This window comes from Acinonyx jubatus, chromosome D1 (genome assembly GCF_027475565.1).
Source record: "Acinonyx jubatus isolate Ajub_Pintada_27869175 chromosome D1, VMU_Ajub_asm_v1.0, whole genome shotgun sequence".
NCBI classification, from domain to species: Eukaryota; Metazoa; Chordata; class Mammalia; order Carnivora; family Felidae; genus Acinonyx; species Acinonyx jubatus.
In genome coordinates, this window is record NC_069390.1 from 59,087,751 (window position 1) to 59,105,601 (window position 17,851).

General features: G+C 36.1%; 1 protein-coding gene across 7 annotated transcripts in view; it reads right to left on the minus strand.

Moving 5' to 3' along the window:
- Window positions 1-17,851, minus strand: part of GDPD4 (glycerophosphodiester phosphodiesterase domain containing 4) — a 174,253-nt gene that overhangs the window by 43,325 nt on the left and 113,077 nt on the right. For all 7 annotated transcript variants that reach the window (XM_053203733.1, XM_027039609.2, XM_053203731.1 and 4 more), the window contains 2 exons: window positions 4,759-4,906; window positions 698-780 (listed from right to left, as the gene is read on the minus strand). In XM_053203733.1, the coding sequence (XP_053059708.1) occupies window positions 698-780; window positions 4,759-4,906 (231 nt within the window). The remainder of the gene's footprint in view (window positions 1-697; window positions 781-4,758; window positions 4,907-17,851) is intronic.

The following is a 17,851-nucleotide window of genomic DNA, read 5'->3' on the forward strand; positions in this document are numbered from 1 at the left end:
CTTCCAAAAAAGACAATAATCCAAGGCAATAGGCAGAAAAGAAACATTATCCAAATTCTCACTTAAGTACAGGGTTTATACTTTCTTCTTTAAAGGATAACTCACAAATGAAGAAATGATGGGCATGATGAGGTCAAACAACTATGGACTCCTCTAGCTAAAATTCTGCTACCTGGATGTTCCCTTTCCCACCTTGAATCTTGCAATCCTATAGCATTTGCCCTGCAAGGATTCTCAAATGTCATCTTGGACAGATAATAAGACTATAGCCTAGAAAGAAGCACTTCACCCAGCAACTGAGGACCATAACCAGGGCTACAACCCGGGCTTCCCAGTTTGTGAACCTGCTTTGTTTCATGGAAGGTGGGAAGTTGAGGCACTTGTTCTGTACAACCTTCAACCCTTGTCCTTTTCTAACTGGTCTATAATGAATCTGTAGTAACAGGATTTGACTAGGCTTCAGTGAGAGTCCATATCCTTAGAATATCGTCCTGTGTTGAGGTGGCAGAAAGGGTGTGAGGAGCTACAGGCAGCATGAGAAGAAATGACAGGTTCAAAGTACAAACACTGTCTTCCTGAGAGCCTGCCACGTGGAATTACAGGAAGAGTCTAAGTGTTTTTTTCTGAACTTTACATAAGAACTATTTACACTTTTATCTTGGGAAAAATTCATTTAAAATAGCAACTATATGCTTACCAATGAAAATAAAATATGGCAAAAATGAGAACTGCAGAAACACTATCCATGAGAAGCCACATGAACATATAGTAACCTGGTGTCTGCAAAACAGAAAACAAAACAGTTTAAAAAACTACAGTTGGAAAGGATTTCAGATCACATGGGCCACGTCCTATGCTCTCCTGCCTGGGTTGGGGGAAGAGCAGGGGAAAGGCTGAGCAGGTAAAGAAACTTTGACTGATGTGGTGGTCTCAAACAGAGAGAGTACCTGCTGATATCCTATCACCCCTTAGATGTGCAGGGGACTCTACACGGGACAAAGCACTTCATACTCTTTATCTCCCTTAACCCTCAGAGGAGTCCCAGAGAAGTCACATAGCAAGTCTATTCTGGACCTAGGACTCCATATAGCTCAAGTTTCTTGACTTCTACCCCTCTGTGTTTTCATAGTACTGCTTCCCAAATCTGGCTGCACATCCGAGCATACCTGGACACCTTGGAGTAATACAGGGTCCTAGGTCTCACTACATATCTCAGAAACTACCATTTCTGCATTCTCATCTGCTTCTCGGATGACGCTGAAGCAACTGGACTGTGAGCTAGAATCTAGGAATTTTTGTTCTAAATCGTCATGTTTCAAATAAGTATGCTGAAATTAGAACTCCCCCTTAGCTAATGTGCCCCCTTCTCCATGCTCCTTGCCTGAATCACCCATTACCCAGAGCTCCATCTCCTTGGTCCTCTTGTGTGAGTTTTGTAATTCCCTGATTTGATCCTCCCTTTCCAACTCCATTGTTTCCTCTCTGTTGGGTCTGGGACTCTTTTTTTCTTGAGCCATTCCTCACCTTATCCCAGGGTCTTTCTGTGGAGTGAATACTAACATTAATAATGACAGTAACACTAATGGTCATGATGACAACAACTAACAATTAATTAATTAGCATCATAAGAGCTAAGGAAGTATTCTAAGCACTTTAAAGGTGTTTTCACACTTCATCCTCACCACAGCCCACTAAGCAGGTACAGTAGAAAACATTTAACCAACTTCCACTAAACCCAGGCTCTTAATCCCCTCTGGGAAACTGACTGACAGCTTGGCCTGCTACAGAATGCCCACCAGGCGAGCTGTCCATTTACTAAGAATCAGTCGTTCTTGGGGCGCCTGAGTGGCTCAGTTGCTTAAGTGTCTAACTCTTGATTTTGGCTCAGGTCACGATCTCCCAGTTCATGGGATCGAGTCCTGCGTCTGGCTCTGCTGACAGCTTGGAGCCTGCTTGGGATTCTCTCTCTCTGTCCCTCCCCTGCTGTTGTCTGTCTGTCTGTCTCTCTCTCCCTCTCCCTCTGTCTCCCTCTCAAAATAAACAAACCTTAAAAAAATCCTTAAAAAGAGTCAATCGTTCTTTCTCCTTAAATGGCTTAGAACAGTTGTACTTGTTATAACTGTGCAGTGTAATTAAATGTCACTTAAATCTAAGTGAAAAAGAAGTATGTCATTTTTAAGAAAACTAAGCCAATGCTTTGAAAATCTCAATGAAGAAAGAACAGGTCATTAAAAAATAAACTGCAACTGAATGAGGTGTGAGTGAAACACTGTGAGAGACTAGGGTAAAAGGATTATGAAAATCTGGGTAAATCCCTCATTCAGACTGTTTCTCCCAATGACTTTGTTGTTTAAAGAAACAAAACTTAGAGGTCATAGCTGGTTTATTCAGCGTTTAAATAAGCAAGTGAATACAGTATTCAATCAGCTAAAGTAACCTCAAAGACCTTGACTCTCTGTTACAAGGTAAATGAATATTTTAAATTAAAATAAAATGTGTGAAGTATGTATGTGACAGATTGTTTATAAATATGACCACAACATTCTTCCCAAAATGCAGGTCTGTGTGCAATGTGATTTTGCTGTTCCTCCCCATCAAGAAATGAAGTCTATTTCTCCACTATTCCACCTTGAATCTAAATTTGGCCATGTAATTTTCTTTGGCCAATGGAACATTAGCAAATATCACACCTAAAAAATCCTGAAAACTGCATGTGCATTAGGGCTTGACCTCTCTTGCAGCTGGGAATCCACTGCCACCAGGTGAACATGCTCAAGCTGGCCTCCTTGAGGATGACTGACAACATGAACAGAGACATCAGTCATCCCAGGTAAGACACTAGACATAAGAATGCGGCCATCCTAGACCAAGCTGGCTCAGACCAGAAGACCATTGAGCTATCATAAAGGATATAACAAAAAAAATATTTGTTTGAGGCACTACATTTCAGCTGTCTGTTTTTAAGTAGTAAAGGCTGATTGACTGTGAAATAGATAGATAGATAGATAGATAGATAGATAGATAGATGATTTCCCACTTTAACTTTTTCAATTAACAGACCAGTGATCAGACTAGACTATGGTGGATAAAAATACTTCTGTTGTACTATCATTATCCCTAATTTACTAATAAATAAACTGAGGCACAGACAGGTTAACTAACATTTCCAAATTTACACAGTAAGTGGTAGAGCCAAGATTTGGATCTTCCTGAACAAAGAGGCGATGGGTCCTTTTAAAAAAAGCCAGGCATAGGAGAAAGGCATAAAAGAAAACTTTATAGTTTTTGAATTTTGAATCACATGAATTTATTATCAATTCAAATAGTATTAATTCAAGTATTAAAATAAAAAGCTTTATTTAATAAAACTTCATTTAATATATGGAAAGGGACAACTTTGAAACATTACCGACTTAGGGGATAGGATTACGGAGTGGGGTGTTGCTTTCGGATTTATGTATTTTTGTAATGATTAAATTTCATATAATTAACAGATTTACTTTGTAATCAATTTTTTAAAAGAAAATGTTAGAAAAACATATAGTACACATATGAAGGAAAATTATACAAGGACAGACAAGTAGCAAGGCTTCACCTATGCCAAGGGACCTGCCATCCAAGGTTTCCTTCAGGGTCATCTCCAGAAAGTTGCCCAAGCTACCAAGAAATAAGGTGTCAGTAATTTTACACAGCTACCAGAGGCCTCAATGCAGTCCGGCTCCATGAGATTGTGACCTTGACCCTGATCTCCTTTCTTCTGGTTGTGACCCTAAACAAGGGCTAGTGAGGCTGGAGGTGTGGACAAGGCAACATGAAATAATTCTTCTCCTCAGTTAGGCTTCTATGCCTAAAGGTTTACCTTTCAAGGCAACTTGGAGTCTGGGTTTTTACTCTCAACTGGACACTTTTATTCTGAATTGAGTCTTTTTGGTGACTGGAAATAAAATTTAAAAATTACCTAAGAGTGACTAGAAAAGTTATGGGACTGGAGTAAGATTTCATTCAGGAGCAGGGAAAGCCTACCTCACAGGGCAGTTTAAAGAGTCAATGGAGAGAAATTAAGCTGTTTTCTCTCATACACTATTGTGTTCCACTCAGTCAACCTACTGTACACAGATAAGAAAAACAAGCTCTGCAGCAGTTAACTGGTTAGCCAGGGCTGTTTCCACAGATAGTAAGCGACAGGATTTAGCTGGGATTATAACCCAAGTATTCAGGTCCCCAAACCTCTGGCAATAAGCAGTAGCAGGGCTAGGAGGGGCAATTAAGCTAGGTGGCTGGACAATGGTTCTCCTTTTCAGAAGGATTTTGTTCAGGACATACAGGTTTTTTCCTACAGCCCCTGTCACTATCACTGCATCTAGAAAGGTGGGGCTACAGTAGCAAAACTCTGGAGTCAGACCTCATTTTGAATCTTGCATCATGCAACCATGTCCAAGAATCTTAATATCTGAAAACTTGTTTCTTCATAGAGATAATGAAAGTGAGTAACTCAGAGGGACAAATTACATACTGCATGAAAAACACACTGTGAAGATTTGGTAAACAGCAATTATTATAACAATACTAATTTCTCCCTACAAATCACAGAAGGATCTGGGTGAGAGAAGGGAGAATGCCTCATCTCCAATATCATAGAACTTTCTGCTTTTAAGTAGCTCCCCAGGTGTCTGCACAGTGGACAATGTAGGTGTGGGGTAAGGGACTTAGACTCCTACTGTAACAGACTTGGAAGAACAATCTGGACAACCAGCTCACCATGAAGAAGTAAGGGTGATTTAGCTGACTCAGGGTCTGAATGTTGTCTGTGGTCACTGAGTGAATCCTGGAGCACCAGGCCAGTGAGTAGAGCCAAGGCTCATTGACGATATATAAATTGATGTTGATGTTAGCTGCTTTATAATCTCTGGAATAAAAACAGAACCCACAGGTGATTTAGTCTGAATCTAGACTTAATCTCACTTTCCTCATCTAAAAGGGTAATAGCCACCATGTTTGTGAGAGGCTGTTACCTAAAACACTAGAAGCAGCTGGTCCTGTAGCAACTTATGACATGCTATGCAGAATGGGTTCATGTTGAAATAAGGTAAAGGACTGGATTTAATACCTCTGCTCCTATACCAACAATGGTGTATTAGTAAACTGGATATCCTAAGGAAAAAAAAGAAAAACTAGGGAAAAAAGAGAAAGCACTATTTGTAGCATTTGCCAATTTCCATGGTATAAATATGCCCACCATAGTCAATTTCAAGCTACCACTGGTAAAACAGATTTGCAAAGTTTCTAACTATTTAATAACTGGCTTCCATGAGCTGGCATAAACCAGCTTCAGCACATGACTGTATAGCATCTCTACTTACTTTCATCAGAGTACTTACCACACTCTACTATATTTATCTGCTTTCCTATTAGTCTTCTTTACTTGACTATAATCAAATTAAAAGTAGAGACTGTGTATTATTCATTTTTGTATATCCATTACTTAGCATAATACCTGCCTTCATAAATGGTAAATGAAGGACTGAAGAAATAAATTTAAATATTATTTAAATTTCAAATGTAAAAAAATTTTACAAGTCTTAAGTAGAGGGAATGAAACCAAATGTTTCCCAATACACAAAATATCAGCAGATACTTGTGCATTCTTTATGGAGAAAAGAAGAAAATAAGTATTGGAATACCTAGCAATTCTGGTCAAGTTGTCATTTTCAGGGATTTAAATTTCTCACAAAATACACCATGTAAATGGCTTCAAGAACTGTTTTAATTTTTTTAAATATAATTTACCATCAAGTCAGCTAAATTGGCAGAATAAATAAAAACATATGATCCAACTATATGCTGTCTTCAAGAAACTCATTTTAGACCCAAAGATACAGATAGATTGCAAATGAAAGAATAGAAAAAAGATATTCTGTGAAAATAGTAACCCAAATCAGCAGAGGTGGCTATACTGACATTAGACAATATAGGCTTTATATCAAAAAAGGTAATAAGAGACAAAGAAAGACACTATATATTAATAAAAGGTTCAATACAGTAAGAAAATATAACAATTATAAACATTTACACACCAAATGATAGGCCAGGAAAAGGTACAGAGCAAAACCTGATAGAACTGAAGGGAGAAACAGACCAATTTGCAGTAATAATTGGACACTTCAATACCCTACTCTCAATAATGGAACGAACAACCAGATCAAAGATAAGTAAGGAAATAGATGACTTAACACAAGAAACTATACAGAATACAGACATATACAGAATACTTAACAATAATAGCATACACATTATTCTCAAGTGCACATAGGACATTTTTCAGGATAGGTCATATGTTAGGCCACAGATTAAGTCTCAATACATTTAAAAAGACAGATACCATACAAATTATCCTTTCCAACCACAAGCGGATGAAGCTAGAAGTCTGTAACACAAAACTGGAAAATTTACACATTCATGAAAAATTATACCACACACTTTTAAACAATCAATGCATCAAAAAATCACAAGGGAAATTAGAAAATACTTATAAATGAATGGAAATGAAAACATAACATACCAAAATTCATAGGATGAAGCAAAAGCGGTACAAGGGAGAAATTTATAGCTATAAATGCTTATATTAAAAAAATAAAAATCTTAAATCAACAACCTATCTTTATATCTCAGAGAATTAAAAAAAGAACAAATTGACCCAACATAGCAAAAGAAAGAAAATAATAAAGATCACAGCTGATGTAAATTAGAGAAAAGAAAACCTATAGGGAAAAATCAATGAAACCAAAAGTTACTTCCTTGAATAAGATCAACAAAATTACATTCAGTTAGATGAACTAATAAAAAAGACTCAAAGTACTGAAATCAGAAATGAAACTAGGGATATTACTACCAATTTGATAGAAATAAAAAAAATATAAGAGAGTACTATGAACTTTTTACCCCCAACAAATTTGGTAACATAGATGAAATGGACAAATTCCTAAAAACACAGAACCTACCAAGACTGAATCATGAAGAATGAAAAAATATGAATATATCTATAATGAGTAAGGAGACTGAATCATTAGCCAAAAATATCCCAAAATAAAGTCCTAAACCCAATGACTTCACTGGTGAATTCCACCAAACATTTAAAGAACTGTGAAGAGTGAAAGTTCGACTTCTTTCTTGACAATTTTGATGCTTTTTATTTATTTTTGTTGTCTAACTGCTTAGGCTAGTACTTCGAACACTATTTTGAACAACAGTGGTGAGAGTGGATATCCCTGTCGTGTTCCTGATCTTAGGGGGAAAGCTCTCAGTTTTTCCCCATTGAGGGTGATAGTGGTGGGTCTTTCATACATGGCCTTTATGATGTTGAGGTATGTTCCTTCTATTCCTACTTTCTTGAGGGTTTTTATCAAGAAAGGATGCTCTATTTTGTCAAATGCTTTTTCTGCATCTATTGAGTGGATCATGAGGTCCTTATCCTTTCTTTTATTAATGTGATGACTCACAATGATTGATTTGTGGATATTAAACCAGCCCTGCATCCCAGGAATAAATCCCACTTGATCATGCGTTCTCCTTTTTAGTGGGGTCTTTGGTTTTAGAATCAAGGTAATGCTGGCCTCATAGAATGTGTTTGAAATTTTTCCTTCCGTTTCTATTTTTTGGAACAGCTTCAAAAGAATAAGTATTAACTCTTCTTTAAATGTTTGGTAAATACTCCTGGAAAGCCACCTGGCCCTGGACTTCTTTCTTGGTTATGGGTCTTTTCAAATTTTAGATTTCTTCCTGTTTCAGTTTTGGTAGTTTATATGTTTCTAGGAATTTGTCCATTTCTGCCAGATGGCCCAATTTGTTGGTATAAGTTGTTCATAATATTCTCTTATTATCCTTTGTATTTCTGAGATGCTGGTTGTGATCTCTCCTCTTTCATTTGTGATTTTATTTAGTTTGGTCCTTTCCTTTTCTTTGTGATAAATCTGGCTAGGGGTTTATCAGTTTTGTTAATTCTTTCTAAGAACCAGCTCCTGGTTTTTTGATCTGTTCTGGTTTTTTTATTTTGATATCATTAATTTCTTCTCTAATCTTTATTATTTCCTTTCTTCTGCTGATTTTGGGCTTTATTTGCTGTTCTTTTTCTGGCTTCTTTAGGTGTAAGGTTAGGTTGAGTATTTGAGACACTTCTTCCTTCTTTAGGAAGGCCTGGATTGGTATATACTTTCCTCTTATGACTACCTTTGCTGCATCCCAGAGGTTTTGGACTGTAATGTTTTCATTTCCATTGGCTTCCATGTACTTTTTAATTTCCTCTTTAATTTCTTGGTCAAGTCATTCATTCTTTACTAGAATGTTCTTTAATCTGGAAGTATTCTTGGTCTTTCCAAATTTTTCTTGTGGTTGATTTCAAGTTTCATAGCATTGTGTTCTGAAAATATGCCTGGTATGATATCAATCTTTTTGTACTTCTTGAGGGCTAATTTATGACCTAGTATGTGATCTATTCTGTAGAATGTTCCATGTGCACTCGAAAAGAATGTGTATTCTACTGCTTTAAGATGGAATGTTATGAATTTATCTGTTAAGTCCATTTGGTCCCGTGTGTCATTCAAAACCATAATTTCCTTGTTGATTTTTTGCTTAGATGATCTGCCCATTACTGTAAATGGGGTGTTAAAGTCCCCTACTATTATGGCATTATTATCAATGAATTTCTTTATGTTTATGCTTAATTGATGTATACATTTGGGTTCTTTCAAGTTGGGGGAATAAATATTTACAATTGTTAGCTCTTCTTGATGGACAGACCCCTTAATTATGACATAATTCCCTTCTTCATCACTTGTTACACTTCATCTTTGTCTTAAAATCTAGTTTGTCTGATATAAGTATAGCTACTCTGGCTTTTTTTTTTTAGGTTTATTTTTATTTATTTTGAGAGAGAGAGAGAGCAAGCAGGAGAGGGGTACAGAGGGAGAAAGAATCCCAAGCAGGCTCCATGCTATCAGCACAGAGCCTGATGTGGGGCTCAAATTCATAAAACATGAGACCCTGACCTGAGCTGAAACCAAGTTTCAGCCACTTAACCAACTGAGCCACCCAGGTGCCCCATCTTTTGACATCCATTAACATGATAGTTCTCCATCCCCTCACTTTCAATCTGCAGGTCTCTTTAGGTCTAAAATGAGTCTCTTGTAGGCAGCATATCGATGAGTCTTGTTTTTTTTATCTATTCTGAAACCCTATGTCTTTTAATTGGAGCATTTAGGCCATTTACAATTAGAGTGATTATGGAAAGATATTGTGTTGCCTGTAGAGTTGGTGTTTCTGATAATGTTCTCTAGTCCTTTCTAGTCTTTGTTACTTTTGGTCTTCTTTGTTTTATTTTTATTTTTCTCCAGAGTCCCCCTTACGATATCTTGCAGGGCTGATTTAGTGGTCACAAACTCTTGTTAGTTTTTATTATCTGGGAAATTCTTTATCTCTCCTTCTATTTTGAATGACAGCCTTGCTGGATAAAGAATTTTTGGCTGCATATTTTTCCCATTCAGCATATTGAATATATCTTGCCACTCATTTTTGGCCTGCCAACTTTCTGTGGACAGATATGCTGCAAACCTGATCTATCTTCCCTTGTAAGTTAAGGACTCTTTTCCCTTGTTGCTTTCAGGATTCTTTCCTTGTATGTGTATTTTGTGAATTTGACTATGGTGACTTGGTGATGGTCAGCTTTTGTTGAATCTAATGGGAGTTCTCTGTGCTTCTTGAATTTTGATGTCTGTGTCCTTCCCCAGATTAAGAAAGTTTTCAGCTATAATTTGGTCACATAAATGGTCCCTTTTTCTTTCTCTTCATCTTCTGGGACTCCTATACTCGAATTTCATTCCTTTTTAATAAGTCACATGGCACTCTATGTGGAAGACCCAAAATACTCCACCAAAAAACTACTAGAGCTGATATATGAATTCAGCAAAGTCACAGGATATAAAATCAATGTATAGAAATTGGTTGCATTTCTATATACCAATAATGAAGCAACAGAAAGAGATATCAAGGAATCTATCCCATTTACAATTGCAAAAAAAAAACCACTATAACATAACTAGGAATAAACATAACCAAGGAGGTAAATGATCTGTATGCTGAAAACTATAGAAAGCTTATGAAAGAAATTGAAGAAGACACAAAGAAGTGGAAAAACATTCCATGCTCATGGATTAGAAGAAAAATATTGTTAAAATGCCAATGCTGCCCAAAGCAATCTACACATTCAATGCAATCCCTATCAAAATGCCACCAGCATTCTTCACAGAGCTAGAACAAACAATTCTAAAATTTGTATGGAACCAGAAAACATCCAGGATAGGCAAAGTAATGTTGAAAAAGAAAATCAAAGCTAGAGGCATCACAATTCCGGAATTCAAGCTGTATTACAAAGCTGTAATCATCAAGACAGTATATAGGTACTAGTCCAAAAACAAACACATAGATCAATGGAATAGAATAGAGAACCTAGAAATGGACCCACAAATATATGGCCAACTAATGTTCAACAAAGCAGGAAAGAATATCCAGTGGAAAAAGACAATCTCTTCAGCAAATGGTGTTGGGAAAACTGGACAGCGAAATGCAGAAGAATGAACCTGGACCACTTTCTTACACCATACACAGAAATAAACTCAAAATGGATGAAAGACCTAAATGTAAGACAGGAAGCCATCAAAATCCTCAAGGAGAAAGCAGGCAAAAACCTCTTTGACCTGGGCCTCAGCAACTTCTTACTCAGCACATCTCCAGAGGCAAGGGAAATAAAAGCAAAAATTAACTACTGGAATCTCATCAAGATAAAAAGCTTCTGCACAGCCAAGGAAACAATCAACAAATAAAAGGCAACTGACAGAATGGGAGAAAGTAGTTGCAAATGATGTATCAGATAAAGGGTTAGAAGCCAAAATATGTAAAGAACTTACCAAACTCAACACCAAAAAAACAAATAATCCAGTGAAGAAATGGGCAAAAGACATGAAAAGACCCATTTCCAAAGAAGAGATACAGATGGCAAACAGACACATGAAAAGATGCTCAATATCACTCACTATCAGAGAAACACAAATCAATGAGATATGTAAAACCACAATGAGATACCACCTCACTCCTGTCAGAATGGCTAAAATTAACAACTCTAGATTTTTATCCAAAGGATACAGAAATGCTTATTCAAAGGGGCACAGGCATCCCAATATTTAGAGCAGCACTATCAACAACACAAGGTATGGAAAGAGCCCATATGCCCATCAACTGTTGAATAAATAAAGAAGATATGGTATGTATACACACACACACACACACACACATACACGATGGACAATGGAATACTACTTGGTAATCAAAAGAATGAAATCTTGCCATTTGCAACATGGATAGAACAAGAATATATTATGCTAAAGGAAATAAGTCAGTCAGAGAAAGATAAATAAATATCATATTATTTCACTCACATGAGGAATTTAAGAAACAAAGCAGATGAACGTGGGGGAAGGGAAGGAAAAATAAGATAAAAACAGAGAGGGAGGCAAACCATAAGAGACTCTTAAATACAGAGAACAAACTGAGAGTTGCTGGAGGGGTATTGGGCAGGGGGATGGGCTAAATGGGTGATAGGCATTAAAGAGGACACTTGTTGGGATGAACACGGGGTGTTATATGTAAGTGATGTATCACTAAATTCTACTCCTGAAACCATCATTACAATGTCCTTGGATTTAAATAAAATTTTACAAATATAATAATAATTTGAAAAAACATAAAGAGGAACTAATACCAACCCATTAAGAAGGCTACATCAAAAAACCAGAAAACACTGATATGGAGGATGTGGAGAAATTGGAACCCTTGTATAATGCCGGCATAGCTGTTCTGGAAACCAGTATGACCATTCTTCAAAATATTAAAAATGGAATTATTTTTGAAATTTATTTATTTAAACTCAAGTTAGTAAAATGGCAAAAAGTAACAATAAAAAAGGAGAGATAAAATGTTTCTCAGATACACTAAAGTTACAGGAGTTCATCACAACTAAATCAGCTTTATAAGCAGCTTTGTAAGAAAGAGTTAAGGAGAACTCTTTAAGTAAAAAGAAAGGGCTATAATTAGAAAATTATGAAAGGAAAAAAATTCACAGTTAAGAGCAACCATAGATTAATCACTTATAAAGCCAGTAAAGAGGTTAAGTCACAAAAATGGTAAAACTAATCATATCTATAAAAATTAGTCAAAGGATACACAAAATAAAAAGATGTAAAATATGACATTATATGCATAAAATGTGGAGGGGAAGTAAAAATTAGTGCTTTTAGAATGTGCTCAAACTTAAGTGACCATAAACTTAATGTAGACTGCTACACACTGAAGATGTTATATATAAATTCAATGGTAACCACAAATTAAAAACCTGTAATATATACACAAAAATTAGAGAAAGGAATCCAAGCATACCACCAAAGAAAGCCATCAATGCATAGGGAAGAGAGCAAGGGAAGAAAACAAGAACAGAGAAAACTACAAAGCAACCATGAAACAAATGTAAAATGGTAATAAGTACATATATATCAACAATTACTTTAAATGTAAGTAGACTAAGTGCTCCAATCAAAATACAAAAAGTGACAGAATGGCTAGAAAAAATAAGACCAATCTTATGCTGCCTACAAGAGACTCAGTTCAGGCCTGAAGACACATATAGACTGAAAGTGAAAGGATGGAAAAACTTATTCCATGCAAATGGAAGCAGGGAAAAAAAAAGGCCAGGGTAGCAATATTTATATCAGACAAAATGGACTTTAAAACACAGACTACAACAAGAGACACAGAAGGGCACTACATGATGATAATTAATCCAACAAGAGGATATAACAACTCTAAGTATCTATGCACACAACACCTTAGAACCTATTCAAATATTAGCAGTAATAAAGGGAGAAGATGACAGTAACACAATTATAGTAGGAGACTTTAACACTACTCTTAAAATCAATGGATAGATCACTCAGACAGAAAATCAACAAAGGAACACTGGCTTTGAAAGATACATTAGACCTAACAGATATATACAGAATATTCCATCCACAAATAGCAGAATACAGAATATTTTTTTTAATTGCAACAGGGAACATTCTCCGGAACAGATCATGTTAGTCCACAAAACAAGTATCAATAACTTTAGCAAGACTGGAATCACATCAAGCATCTTTTCCAAATACAACAGCATGAAACTTGAAATCAATTATAAGGAAACAAACTGGAAAAACCACAAATACATGGAGGCTAAACAACATGCTACTAAACCACCAATGGATCAACAAAGAAATCAAAGAGGAAATAAAATATACAAAAACACTGCAGCACCTGGGTGGCTCAGTTGGTTAAGCATCTGACTCTTGATCTCAGCTCAGGTCATGAACTCACAGGTTCGTGAGTTTGAGCCCGGCATCAGGCTCCACACTGGGAAACTACTTGGAATTCTCTTTCTCCTTCCCTCACTCTCTGCCCCTCACCTGCTTCCATTCTCTCTTTCTCCCTCCCTCCCTTCCTCTCTCTCTCTCTCTCTTTCTCTCTCTCTCTCTCTCACACACACACACACAAAACATACATATATATATGTGTGTGTATATATATACATATACATACTGGATGGCTCAGTTGGTGAAGCGTCTGACTTCGGCTCAGGCTGTGATCTTGTAGTTTGTGAGTTTGAGTTCCAGGTTGGTCTCTGTGCTGACAGCTAAGAGCCTGGAGCCTGCTTCAGATCCTGTGACTCCCTCTCTCTCTGCCACTCCCCCACTCACACTCTGTGTCTCTCAAAAAATAAACGTTTAAAAAAATTTATAAAAAAAATAAAGTGAACCACTTTCTTACTAAACCCTACACAAAAATAAACAAAATGAAATAAAGGCCTAAATGTGAGACCCGAAACCATAAAACTCTTAGAATAAATCACAGGCATTAGGCCTTAGAAACAGGAAAAAAAACAAGCCTTAGAAGAGGAAAAAAAGCAAAAATTAACTATTGGGATTACATCAAAATGAAAAGCTTTTGCACAGCAAAGGAAACCATCAACAAAATGATAAGGCAACCTACTGAATGGAAGAAGATATTTGCAAATGATATATCCAATAAGGGATTAATATCAAGACCTACAAATATCTTATAAACTTAACACCCAAAAGCAATCTGATTTTTAAAACTGACAAAGAATCTGAATAGACATTTTTCCAAAGAAGACATACAAAAAGATGCTCAATCTCATTCATCATTAGAGAAAGGCAAATCAAAATCACAATGAGATATCACCTTACACCTGTCAGAATGGCTGGTAATAAAAAGGCAAGAAATAATAAGGGCTGGTGAAGAAACCCCTGTGCACTGTTGGTGGGAATGTAAATTAGTACAGCCACTGTAGAAAAGAGGATGGGTGTTCCTCAAAAAATTAAAAATATAAATACCATAAGACCCAGTAATTCCACAACTAGATATTTACCCAAGAAGAACAAAAATTATCTCAAAAAGATATATGCACCCCTACGTTTATTGGAGATTTACAAAAACCAAGATATGGAAGCAGCTCAAGTGTCCATCAAAAGATGAATGGATAAAGATGTGGTATATTTATACACAATGAAATATTACTCAGCCATAAAACAGAATGAGATCTTGCCATCTGTGATAACATAGATGGACCTAGAAAGTATTATGCTAAATGAAATAAGTCAGACACAAAAGGACAAATACCATATGATTTCAATTATATGTGGAGTCTTAAAAACAAAGTAAATGAATAACCAAACAAATAAGCAAATGCAATAACAGACCCATAAATATAGAGAACAAACTAATGGTTTCCAGGGGGGAATAACAGCCATAGGGATAAAAGATACAGCATAGGGAATATAGCCAATGGTACTGTAAGAGCTTTATATGGTGACAGATGGTAGCTATACTTGTGGTAGGCATAGCATAAAGTGTAGAGTTGTGGCATCACTATGTTGTACACATGAAACCAATGTAATGTTGTGTGTCAATTATAATTCAATAAAAAAAGAAATGTTTAAAAAAAGTAAATTATGAGAGCAGATGTATACTATTTATTCTATGCTTTAAGATTTGAAAAACTGAAGTATGCTTTTATGAGAGTATTATGCACCACAATATAATTACTATTTTAAACTCCAAATCTAATTCCACCTTTATATTATGTTCGCAAGAAGGCTTATGCTCCTGTTGTCATATCTAAAACTCAAACATAAAGTTTCTATAAATAAAAAAAATAAAGAAGAGCAAATTAAACTAAGGTAAGTAGAAGAAGAAAAAAACAAAGAACAGAAATCAATGAAATGGGAAAGTAAATATGCTAACAAAGCCATAATTGGGTGTTTTGAAATGGTGAATAAAATTCATTAACTCCCAGCAAGACTGACCAAGGAAAAGAGGGAAAATAAGAATTTCTACTAGCAAAATGTAATCTGATTTTTAAAATGTGATTATGCGTGATAAAGGATTAGTACCTAAAATCTAGAAAAAACTTAGCAACTCAACACCCAAAAAACAAGTAATCCAGTGAAGAAATGGGCAGAAGACATGAAGAGACATTTTTCCAAAGAAGACATTCAGATGGCTAACAGACACATGAGAAGATGCTCAACGTCACTCATCATCAGAGAAACACAAATCAAAACCACAATGAGATACCACCTCACATGTGTCAGAATGGCTAAAATTAACAACTCAGGAAACAACAGATGATGTTGAGGATGCAGAGAAGGGGAACCCTTTTGAACTGGTGGTGGGAATGAAAACTGGTGCAGCCACTCTGGAAAACAGTATGGAGGTTTCCCAAAAAGTCAAAAATAGAACAACTCTATGATTCAGTAACTCCACTACTAGGTATTTACCCAAAGGATACAAAAATACAGCTTCAAAGGGGTAAATGCACCCTGATGTTTACAGCAGTATTATCAACAACAGCCAAACTATGGAAGGAGCCCAAGTGCCCAACAACAGATGAATGGATAAAGAAGATGTCATATATACATATACATATGTATAGGTACACACACACACACACACACACACACACACACACACGTACAATGGAATGTTACTCAACTATCAAAAAGAATGAAATCTTGCTATCTGCAATAATGTGGATGGAGCTAGAGTATTATGCTGAGTGAAGTCAGTCAGAGAAAGACAAAGACCATATGATTTCAAACTCATACGTGGAATTTAAGAAACAAAACAGACAAACATAGAGGAAGGAGGAAAAAAAGAGAAGGAAGCAAGCCATAAGAGAGTCTTAACTATAGAGAACAAATGGAGGGTTGCTGGAGGAGGTAGAGGGAGGGATGGGCTAAATAGGTGATAGGTATTAAGGAGGGCACGTGGCATGATAAGCACTGGGTATTGTATGTAAGTGATGAATCACTAAATTCTACCCCTGAAACCAATATTACCCTACGTTAACTAACTAGAATTTAAATAAAACTTGAAGCCCAAAAAAAAGAAAAAGAAAAAAAATGTATTGAATTAGAGATGAATGCACTAAATGCCACTGAACTGTTCATTTTAAAATAGTTAATTTTATGTTATGCAGGTTTCACCTCAATAAATTAGTACTTACAGTTAAAATTTTAAAACACTATAAAATTTCCACATCAGAAATAAAGCAGAGGGCATTTCTATATTCATATAATTTTTATTAAAATAATATATTTAAAGCATTCTTGGTCTAAGTGGCAAGGTCACAATGTCTTGTGACAGTGGTCAGATAGAGTACGAAGTGAGCATAATCACAGAGCATGTATTAGAAATGTGACTGTAATTACCAATATCCTTGTCATAAACACTACACAAATAAGTGAAGGTACAACTACTTAATTTCTTAAAATGCAGTGGTCCTTGAGGAGAATTACTTGGAATAATGTACAACTCATGAATTTATCACAATCACCTTTGCGTACAGCTACATGGAAAAACCCTTATTGTCTTTAATATATGGTTTCCTTACAGAAAAGGATGGTGCCTTCTGACTTTTCCCATAAAACTAGCATGGTGCACTGGTACATATTATTACTCAGGAAATATTTGTTGAGCTAAATTAAACTGCTTCACTTTGTAACAAGATTCAGGGTATGATTCCTCTCAAATCTGATGCCATTTGAAATTATGCCCACATAACTATAGCCAAGGAATAACTTTAAAGCCCTAAGGTGAAAGAACTCTGGAGTCTGTGAGACCTATATTTAAATCTCAGGTTGGTCCCCTACTGATCAAGTACATTAATTTTGGTGAATTATGTAGCCTGCCTGAACTTTGCCTCTTTGGGGGCAAGTTTCCTCATTTGCAAAATGGGGATGATGATAATTTCCAGGGCATGGCAGGTAAGGATGGTGATGGTAAAAGAAGCAGCTAACACTTGTGTTCTTACATTTGCCTAGCATTTTGTATGTGCATAATATGAAGAATAATTTCCTCTAATCATTAAACCAGTCCATCAGGGTATTATTATTTTTTTCTTTAGGTTATTGCTATTCGGAGCTGTCAGCACAGAGCTTGATGCAGGGCTCCAACTCATGAACTGCAAAATCATGACCTGAGCCAAAGTTGGACACAACCAACTGAGCCACCCAAGCAGCCCAGTTATTGCTATTCTTATTTACAAATGAGAAAATGGATGATTAGAAATCTGTCCAAAGTCATATGTGTGTGTAGCTGGTGGGTAGGCCAGGATTTGAAAAAGAGCCTATGGTCTAACAACCACAGAACTTGACACATAATAAAGGCTCAATAAATGGAAGCTATTATAATTATT